Source organism: Zea mays, chromosome 1 (assembly GCF_902167145.1).
Source record: "Zea mays cultivar B73 chromosome 1, Zm-B73-REFERENCE-NAM-5.0, whole genome shotgun sequence".
Lineage (NCBI taxonomy): Eukaryota > Viridiplantae > Streptophyta > Magnoliopsida > Poales > Poaceae > Zea > Zea mays.
This window is the reverse complement of record NC_050096.1, coordinates 191433060-191443742: the sequence shown is the minus strand read 5'-3', so window position 1 is coordinate 191443742 and position 10683 is coordinate 191433060. Positions and strand designations below refer to the sequence as shown.

General features: G+C 46.2%; 1 protein-coding gene across 1 annotated transcript; it reads right to left on the bottom strand.

Moving 5' to 3' along the window:
• Positions 1-3130: 3130 nt before the first annotated feature.
• On the bottom strand, positions 3131-6095 carry LOC103641945 (Zinc finger protein WIP2). Its single transcript, XM_008665248.4, has 2 exons — positions 5253-6095; positions 3131-4024 (listed from the first exon to the last, which is right to left on the bottom strand). The coding sequence occupies exons 1-2, from the start codon at positions 6024-6026 to the stop codon at positions 3527-3529; spliced, it is 1272 nt and encodes a 423-aa protein (XP_008663470.1). The 5' UTR covers positions 6027-6095; the 3' UTR covers positions 3131-3526.
• Between the last annotated feature and the right edge of the window lie 4588 nt (positions 6096-10683).

The window sequence follows — 10683 nt, the reverse complement described above, 5'->3', positions numbered from 1 at the left end:
CTTCAGCCGGCAAGGTTTCCCAAGTCGGCTCTATAATATTGCTTGTGGAGATATCAGAGCTATCCCTTGAACCGGCCATTGAGGGCCTATTTGATGAGTCTATATATGTTGTCCCCAACAGAGTCGCCAAAAAGTATGTTGACACCTTTTTAGGGCGCCAATCACTCAACACGAACTCGCGGCGGTGCTCTCTGCACAGGGACGGACGGTTCGCGGCCTGGCGCGAGGCTAGGGTTCCCTGCCTGACGGCCGGACGGTCGGCGCCCTAGGGCCGGACGGTCCGCGCGTGCGCAGGGGCGGTGGAAGATCACTGGCGGCACCTGGATCTCGCTCCCGGGAGGGACCCCGTCGGGGAGGAGAGATCCTAGGTGATGTCTAGGCTCGGGCAGACCGACCTAGACTCCTCTAATCGACGTAGAGTCGAAGAGAAGTGGAGAATTTGGGGATTGAGAGGCTAAACTAGAACTAGATTAGAACTACTCCTAATTGTACAGAAAATAAATGCGAGATAAAAGTGTTATTGATTCGATTGATGATTACAAAACGGTCGTATACCTCTGTATTTATAGAGGAGGGGGGGCTGGACCCGTTACAAACAAACTCCTCGAGCTAATCCCGCGAATTTCGTCAACAAACACGGCAAAAAACTCGGAACCCTAATCTATTCTGCGCGCGCGGACCGTCTGACCCACAGGCGCGGAACGTCTGGACCGTGGACCGTCCGGCCCTAGGGCCGGACCGTCCGGTAGTCTCTTTTTTGTGCCCAACAACGGGTCCATACGAAGAAACGACGATGGGGTTGGAGGTATATTTTGTACAGACAGTGTCTAGATGATGTGGCAGTCTAGAAACTGTTCATAGAAACTGTGGAAGCGAATTTTTACCTTAGCTAGCATTTAGCCTATATTGTTTTTAAATTTTAATTGCTCTAAGTAGAAGCGAATTGAACATGCTGTGCGCTGCCGATCGGGGTGAAGACACTATTCCTGCGCAGCTGGACCGGCCCGGGTCCCGGCCGGGACCGAGCGCGTTGCCAACTTTATTCCTCCTGGTCTCCCGGGTGCATGGTTGTTAGCTAGCGTACTAAGGATTACTTATACGTATAATTATGGCCACTTAATCTACGCACACAAGATCAGAACGACGACGGGACGTGTGCTCGTAGGATGACTATGAGCATGGCCACTTAATCTACGCACACAAGATCAGAACGACGACGGGACGTGTGCTCGTAGGATGACTATGAGCATGGTATATATGGCGACGCGCGCGCGTGCACCTCGGCATGCGTATAGTACGTGCACCTCGCAATTTCGAGGCATCTGCTGCTGAAGCCGCTGCAGGTGAGTGTGTAATCTCAGCCAGTTTCGATCGAGGTGATCACCTGCATGCATGCACAGCACACGCACACGTGTATATGTAGCTAGCTAGCCGTGTAACTTATTTATATTTATTTGACGGAGTTTTACTGAAAAGGGCACCAAATGTTGACTATTATGACACCAGACCAGATGAACAAACCCTAAAAATATAACTTATTATTATGGTGTGTCTAACTATACTGAGTTGGCTTTGTAAATCTTAGCATCCTTTCTTATAGGTCTAATCAGATTCTAAAAAAGAGGCAGCCTTAAATTAAACAAGGCTACAATAAAATTGGTTATTTACTAGATATATGGCACTACTGTACTAGCGCAGCCGCAGCTAGTAGTAAGACTATTCTGAATGACAGAGAAAGGGCTAGTCCTTGGCGCTTGCAGACCCGCTTTAATCAAATTATTAGTCTAGTTTAATCTTTCTAAGAAATAATCAAAGAAAAAAAAAAGCTGCGGTGCGGTGATCTCGCTGTGCCTGTGCATCCCTAATTCCCTATATCCTTTGTTTGTTTTTTCTATCCCCGGCCGGGCGATGCGAGGAAAAAAGCTCATCATTTGGCACGAACTTCTCATGGTATTGGTATATATGCACGAGACGTTCCATCCATCGCGAGCTAGCTTTGGCTGTGCCTGTGCATGCTTTGGTCGGCCATGCCCATGCCCATGCCCACAATCTCTCGAGTGCGCCCAAAAAGCTGATCCTCTCGCGCGCGGAAAGCAGCAGTTTGCAAAACGACCACAGCCGCGATCGATCGGGAGCAGCACCACCTGAATACTTACTACTACTTCTTTTTCACCATTGTTTTCAGGGCCCTTGTCATCAGCTTACTTATTTAATATATATCTGTTTAAAGATCTATCAAATAATATTAATTGTATATTATAAATACTGGTGTTTAATATATAATACGTTTGATTAGAACTAAAAAAATGGCTGACTTTTTGATAAATATTAAAGTGTCAGCTATTTTAGAATAGGGAGAGTATCCTATTCCTATCCCTTCATCAGCTGATGAGTCCCTGTCTGTCATTGCCTTTTCTGCTTTCTCCTTAGTCCTTGCAGGGCATACAGACCTGGAACGTGGAGAAAGTGTGTGTGTCCTACTGCTAGCAGCTACTGCAGGGACCTGGAGTCAGGCTACAACAGCAAACATGTTTAGGTAAAGGTTGGTCTGTGTGTTTGCACAGAAAAGGGCATGGAGATCCATAGTAGGAACTTGACTGGGACAGTGCGTGGAGAGACGACGATCGGTTGGTTTTTTCCACATGCGGCGACGAGCTAGCTAGCTAGCTAGCTTGCGGTGTGACGTCAATGGCGACGACGACGACCCTTCTGGCTGGATGCGTGCGTGTTGCCATTGCCGAGGGAGATGGAGGTCCCAGTAGTGGTCGCTGTCCATCATTTAGTACTACTGTGTGCACCGTTATACATGACGAAGCTAGCTGATGAGTAGAGGTTAGCTGACCGGGGAAATTTTCCCGTTCTGGTTCGCAACGAACAGCATCCATCCATACTCGAAGTCATTCATTCATTCATGCATCGATCCCCAGCCACTGACACTATGTACTATAGCAGCAGCAGCAGTTAACTGTGGCTAGAGCTAGCTAAGAGCAGAGAAATTTTAGTAGCAATTACTAATTAATAACATATGATTCGAACTCGAGAGAAACTGCGCGCGGCTTAAGAAACGCCAAAACATGAAATCATATTGAGGCAGGAAGCTGTTTCTTTTCTCCATCGAGATATATAACCATGCGCACCCAATAACGACAGCATTCTTCTTCTACTACCTGCAGCTATGCTAATAATAAGAGTGGAGTCCTCTCCTCTCGATGGATCGGCACGAATAACAGAGTAAAAGACACAAACTAATAACGTACCTTCAGGTAGCTAGCTTAGAGATGGATATAAATCATCAGGACGACCTCCACAACCCTAATTAGAGCAAAAGCAAACAACGACAGGCCGGGGCCGGGCCGGCCGCAACACGTAATACAGCCCGGCCGCCGCAAACTAACAATGCATGCGAGAGAACAAGAAATTAACACCGCCGGTCAGCCGGGTATATATAGCACTACTAGAGCAAGCAAGCTACTAGCTAGCTAGTGTGGCACTGGCACCCACCACGTACAGATCGATGCACGATCGATCACCGCGCGGCGGCGCAGTAGTCGTGCTCGATCTCGGAGACGGCGCCGTCGTCGTCGTCGTCGTCGAGGCCGTTGGCGCCGCCGCCAGCACCGCCGTCGCCGTCGCCGTCGCCGTCGAGGTTGTTGCAGCCGAAGGCGCCGTGGCCGTGGCCGAAGGCGCGCGCGTGGTCCTTGAGCGAGCGCTTGTGCTTGAACTCGGAGCCGCACAGGCAGTACCAGAGCCTGCCGCAGTTCTTCTCGTGCGTGCGCCAGTCGCCCTTGACGGCGAACGCCTTGCCGCACTTGCGGCACAGGAACGGCTTCAGCCCGTGCTTGCGCTTGTAGTGCGTCTGCAGCGTCCGGAAGTCCTTGAGCGGCCGCGCCCGCGGGTGGTCGATGTTGTTGCGGCACCCCGGCGCGCAGCAGTAGCACGGCAGCCGGAGCATCGCCGTCGGCTGCACGCCGCGGAGGGACTCCGGGCCCTTGCGGTACTGCGAACCGTGGCCCCACATGTGCATCTGCCGTCGTTGTCATGCATATATACAGATTTGCTCGTTACAAATTAAACGAATGGATGGATTAACGCAACATCTAGTAATGATTTTCTAGCTGTCGCTGCAGTTTCTATCTTGCTAACAAGTTCATCTGAGCATGCATATATACAGATCGTGAGTTTGGGAACATATATACAGAAGATCTATCGATGACATTGATGTGGAAATGTGTGGGAAGGAAAATTAAATAGCTATCATATCACATGCTGATTTGTTTTCGTTTATTACATACATGGGCAGTGTTAACTTGGTGGTGGCGTAATAATCATGCATGTGAATAATCTGTTGAAACCAGAGAAGGTGCATGTGTGAGAATAATAGGTGTGGCGATCTTTTGCGAGTCTCTGGCAACTCCAAGCCTTTTGCTTGTGTGTGTGTTTTGTGCGTGTTGGTGTTGCTCCTTTAAGGGAGTAGCCAGAGTGAGACTGTGGCTGTCTACAGGAAGAACACTGCATCTCTTTGTGTTGTGTCCTTGGGAGAAGTGAAGGTGCAGCAGGAGGCTGCCATGCCCGCAGGCCAGGGTCATGATGCCACACAATCTTATGCTTTCCAAACCATGCATGAAAGCCTGCCCGGCCTGAACCAACAGCCTGTGTATCTGCTGGCTAAATCTCATGAGCCATGACTCGTGAGTGATCGTCTGATCGATCAGCAGAGGTGCACCTAGTGGCCAGATGGATAATACTATACTCCTACTCTACTCCAGAAAGAAAAGAAAACAAAAAAAAAAGATGATGGATCTTCGTCAGGAGTAAGATAGAGAGAGAAGCAGAGGCGAAATCTTCCCTGGGATCTCCACTGCTCCCACACCACACTGGCTCCTATGAATCTTCAAAAGGCAAGCACTCACCCTCACCCAAGGAAAGCATAAAGATGCACGGTTGCATGCATGGCTGCCATGCCACTGGCACGCCAGTCTAGTTCAATCACGCAAAAGCTAAGGCAGCATCTCTGGGCTTGAGTCTGTTTCATGGCATGCAACTAGCTCGCTCCAAAGCTAGCCACCTTGCCGGCCGGCAAGAGAACATGCATGATTGGTGTTGGCGACCTATCGATAATCCAAAGATAGCTAGCAGCTCAAGGAAGAACAAGATAGAAATAAGCAGCAAAGGCAAGAAAGAAGAAGAAACAAAAACTAGGTTTTGTTAATTATGTACTATGGGTGCGCATGGCCATGGCACACTGATCTGACCTGCATGTTGTTGTATCGGTTGAAGGTCTTGTAGCAGACGGGGCACGAGAATTGCGTAGGCCCGATCAGGATCTGCGCCGGCGTCGGGATCCAGTACTGCCCCTTGTTGAGGCTCCCGATGGGCGTCGACGCGAACCCTAACGGCACCACCTCGTCCCCGTCGCCCACCTTGCACTCGTCCTCGTCCTCCTCGGCCTCCATGCCACCACAGCCCGCCCTTCCGGACAGCCCGGACAGGAGGTCAGCCTCCGGGGCACCGCAGCCGTTGGCGGGAGCAGGTGGCAGGCCGATGCGCAGCGCGACCGCGGGCTCCAGGTCCATCGGGTCGCCGCCGCCGTCGTCGTCGCAGCAGGAGGGCACGCGGTTGAGGTCGGCGAAGAGCGGCGCGCGCGTCGATGCCGAGGGGGTCACGGAGCTGCCGACGGCGGCCTCCCTTAGCAGGAAGTCGTCGGCGTCGTCGTCGGAGTCGGAGTCCACCGCCACGTGCGGGTGCGGCCGGGCCCGGGAGGCGGCGCGAGTAGGCGACTGGGACAGGAGGGGCAGAGCCTCCCGTAGCGGCGGTGACGGCGGGCTGTCGTTGAGAGGCGGCGGCAGCGTCGGCGCTGGCGGCTGGAAGAAGCAGGCAGGGTGGTGGTACTGAGGCGCGGCGGCTGGGTAGAGGGTGGTGTACGGTGGGATGGGAGGAGGGAGGCGGTGGGGAGCTGGGGCAGCGGGGTAGGAGGAGGCGTAGTAGTAGTAGCTGTTCTTGAAGAAGCTCGTGTAGGGGTCTTCCATGGATGGATGGGGTTGTAGGATCGATACTAGCTTGCAGCTTTGCTTCGGTTTCTTGGCTACTGCTTGCTTTGGGGCGAGGGTGCCGTGGTTGGCAAGGGGTAGTTATAGTGCGAGAGGGAGACAGCAGGCAGAAGAGCACGGGTTAAATTATGGGAAAAAAATTTGTTGCAGCCCGGCAGTTTGCAGCCCCTCACAAAAAGGTGGATAGGCCCCACCTGCAGGTCCACCAGATAACGTTTTAGTTGTATTATTTACCTGCGGGTGGGACCTATCCTCCTTTTTGTGACGGTTGTATTATTTACCTGCGGATAGGCCCCACCTGCAGGTCCACCAGATAACAGCCTGGTTTGCAGCCGGGCTGCAACAAATTTTTTTCCAAATTATGCGGAGTAGCAGTGTTCTTCTGATTCTGACGGTTGTATTAATTCTGCCAGGGGATGAGGGGAGCCAAACCGAGAGGGCTTGATTAGCTGCAAATTTTGCACTAGCCATTCTTCACCTCTCATGAGTCAGGACGAAGCGAAAATGGAAAGCAAGCAAAAAAAATAAAGTTTATTAAAAACACTTTGAAAAATGCTCTGTTATATTCGACACACAGTATTTGTGAGTTACACATGCTTAGAAGAGATGAGAAAGCGCTCTCAGTGCAGTTTTAATTTTCAGAAGGAACCGGACACGTGCACTAAATATGTGGTGGGCTCGTACATGATGCATAATCTTTAGCTGACCACTGTGGAGTCGAGTCCAGTGTCTACCGAATATGTCATTGGATGTGTCCTATGATGCATTGGATGACCTAGCGAAATGGGCACTCAAAGAGCATGTAAATCATTATGCACTTCATCTCTATAGTGCACTAGACTTGTTCCATGTTGCACGAGTACCATATTGAATAGAACACTCAAAGACCATGCTATTTATACACTTCGACACAACATGAATCAAATATGTCTAGTAGTGCTGTGTCCGATGAGTGCATTCGATACTTGAGAAATGTTAAAAACTATTTTATGGATATTGGGATTATAGCTGTTGAAAAGGCACTAAATGTATCAAGTGTAGGAACCGAGGGTGCACTCGTGCCCTGTGCCCCCCAACTTTAGGCCACCAAGAGGTTACGATTGAATTTCAACTCGGCGCTAAAAATAAACCCATCGACCGACCTTGGTTGCTATCTCTTCACTCCTCACACTTGAGAACACCGCTTGAGTCCGAAGAATCACACTTGACACACCTGTATCTTATAGATCATCATTTGTGTGAGATAAGGGAGCTTCTAATTCATTGCATATAGTTGTTGCATCTTGTGGCACTAGTTCATTGTATTGGGATGATTCTACTCTTATTACTATTTGTGATTGTCATTACCTATACGTCCTAGAGTTTGTGGGATTGTTGAGCGGCTATTGGAGATTGTTGTCGGCTCCGATAATTGTTGTAAGGGACTCTTGTCCTCATTCTTCATGAAAGATTCGTGAAGAGGAACTCTAGTAGAATAGTGGCATGTTCAATCGTCTCTTTAGTGTGGTTCTTATGAAGCCATTGTTGTGGGCTTGGAGTGTGATGCAAATTAGCACGTGAACCACCTAGCTTGAACTCATGACAACGAGGACTTAGGTTACTGGCAAGCAACCGAACCAGAAAGATATATCTTGTGTTATTGCTTGCTTCGAGTGGTTTGTACTCTGTACTTACTCTTGTAGTTACATTTATCTATTTGTTAAACAATATTTGTTCAACTAATATTGTGTACATTATATTTAGTGATATTTTTTGGTTAATATCTCTTGCTAGTAAGTATATTTGCTTTGTTATATGAAATCTTATTTACCAAGCTACTAGACCTTGTTAGGATCTTACATAGAGTAAACTAGAGCTAAAGAAAGTATACACTTTCGTGACATCTTTATACTATTCAACTTTGCTCTAGTGATAATTGTGAGTTTGTAGAATACTTCTATGGGCTACTCACCCCTCTCTAGCCATCTAGATTCTATGACCAAGTAAACAAGCATCAATCAAATTTTGAAACAAGTACACTACTTGATGGCCTCCTAAAATGTCCTAAGCACCTTCTAATATTTTTATTCTTTGATTCTTCCTCCTGGATTTTGGCGGTTCAACGACTACTTGTTGGGGGGGGAAGTAGTGGATATATGAGCATGTAAGGCTAATGTGCCCATGATCATATCTTTTTGCTTTTGGTAGTTGAGATGGCAACACAAGCCTAGAACTAAACATGTGTTTGAAATGTCGCAATAGGTCCTAAGAATGCAATGTTACTTTTTTATCAAGGTCCAAGTTGAAATACTGAAGAAGCAATGAAGATTCCTCACTAGAGCATGCACCAGATAACTTTATTAGGCCCGCTAGTTCGTACAGTGGAGTCTAGTAAGTTGGCTAGGAAAGTACTGCTCGCTGGATGATATGCCAAAGTGGTGGAGTCTAGTAAGTTGGTTAGGAAAGTACTGCCCGCCGGATGATATGCCAAATAAAATAATCACTTGATGCTTGATGGATCATTTTATGCATATCAGAGATCTAGCATAGTTGAAAACCTAGACCATCAATATCACCAATTGATATAGTGCACCATAGGAGCAACTTGATGCATGGATCATTCAATGAAGGTAAAAGTGGTGGCAATGGTCAAGACCAACAATTAGATACAGTATCGAGGACCACCCAACAAATAATATGTTAGTATGCATAAAATCGATCAAACCTTTTTCCAATGGTTTTAAGGGTGAAGACTATACATTTCTTAACTTGCTTGAGTGTTTAAAGTACTCAAAGGTTGTTACAGGTTTTGGTAAGTTTTTATACACTAAACTTATCTTATGAAGAGATTCAAGATCACATCAAAGGCTATGATGGATACTAAAGTGTGTTCATATGACAGTTAGGTTTTAGAGATCTATAGTTTTGAGTGTTGGAATATCGTGTTCATTTATTTTGGTAAACTAGAGTGCTTGAGATCTTTGTGACCCTATAGTGAAAGTGTGGCTTCTTCAAGGCAACAACCATCTATTCTTGTTGTGGAGAAACATTGTATTAATATGTAGGGGAAAAGAGATCCCTACCTTCTGTGGAGAAACTCAATAGTGTACATGACGTCAAGGTGTTTAGAAGAGTTGGTGGTAGTGGTGAGGCTATGTTACTCGCATACTAACATTTGGTTGGTGGAAGCATTATGTGGAAAGACAGCACTATGACTAGAGGAGTCTTGCTAACCAAGACATATCTCCATAGAGCTACAACATGGTCAAGGGTTATGATAAATCATCGCATCAACATGAGTTTTGCCTCTTTATTTTTAGCTCTTTACTTAGCATATTTATTGATTGCTCCCATACATTGCTTATGTGACATTTACCTTCCTATGTTAGCTTTAGAATAGTTGATAATATTGTCTCTAAGTTGCAAAACTCTTTGTCAGCTAAAGCACAAGTTAGACCACAATAGTAAAAATCTTAAGTGCACCTCTTACTAGACTAGTTTATGTTTATAATGGTGTTTTAAATTGAGTCCTAGGTTTGAATTTTTTTAACCATACACCCAATTCAACCCCATCTTGGATGCTCATGGGACCATACAAGGCATAAATGCACAATTGACAGAGCAAGTGAAGGAGACTATAGAGTCTTATTGGTAGAATAGCTAGCAAACCCAAGGATGAGATTCACATAGAAAAGTCTAAAGTGAAGGCTATACAAGAACAAAACCTCTATCGAAATCAAGCTTAGAGGCCCCACTTTCTTAATAGGATTGACGCGAGTATAAAATAGATCCATAGTTTCCCCAAGTTTCTATTTCCTTTATAACCAGTGGGTGTGAAAATTTGAGAGACATAACAGAGAAATATCTAAACCCTAAAAATTGCAATCACAATTGGCAAAGCAAGGCTTTGTGTGGGTTTATACAACTAAAACTATATAAAAAAGAAAGCAATCCTATACTTGCTATAAGGAATTGGCATAGACTAGTTTTGGAACTATGTGAAAATGCACAATGGATCCCACTATTGCTTTTGTTCCTCTTGCTGAGACAAAAAAACATATACGAAACGCCAAATTTGTAGCCTGGATGAAGAAACCATGTTTGTAGAAAGTTTTGCCTTGCAAAAATGAGCTTGGAACAATTTTGATATGATTCGAACTGGTTGAGAAATTTTTTTTGCACGGTAAAATTTCTCAATAATGTGTTTTTTCATTCAAAGTGTAAACTTGATATTCTTTACCTGATGGCAAGTCTTGGATTGCTTTTTTCGCATTTTTTGGTCGTTAGACAGAATCGGGAGTATAAAGATCCTATGCAATACTGTCTTTTATGGACTAGTTGGTCGTACTCCTTCTATCCCTAAACAAATGAACGGGTATATAGTCATTAAATCTTACTTTTAAGTTTAACTAATTTTATATAAAAAGTAATAACATATATGAGAACCAAAAAGAAAGGTATATAATATGAAAACATGTTGCATCACTACCGGAATCAATAGCTTCGCCGAGTGCCGGAAGCACTCGGCGAAGCCTTAAAAACACTCGGCAAAGGCTTTGCCGAGTGTAACACTCGGCAAAGAAGGCTCGACAAACAGTGCATCGGCAAAGACTTCTTTGCCGAGTACTTTTTCTCGGGCACTCGGCAAATATCTTTG

What these genes read in the sequence shown, in the direction of transcription:
- LOC103641945 (XM_008665248.4), bottom strand. Translation starts at nt 6,026, where the DNA reads ATGGAAGACCCCTACACGAGCTTCTTCAAGAACAGCTACTACTACTAC. An exon ending in ACCGATACAACAACATGCAG is followed by an intron (nt 4,025 to 5,252) that starts GTCAGATCAGTG and finishes CAACGACGGCAG; the next exon opens with ATGCACATGTGGGGCCACGG.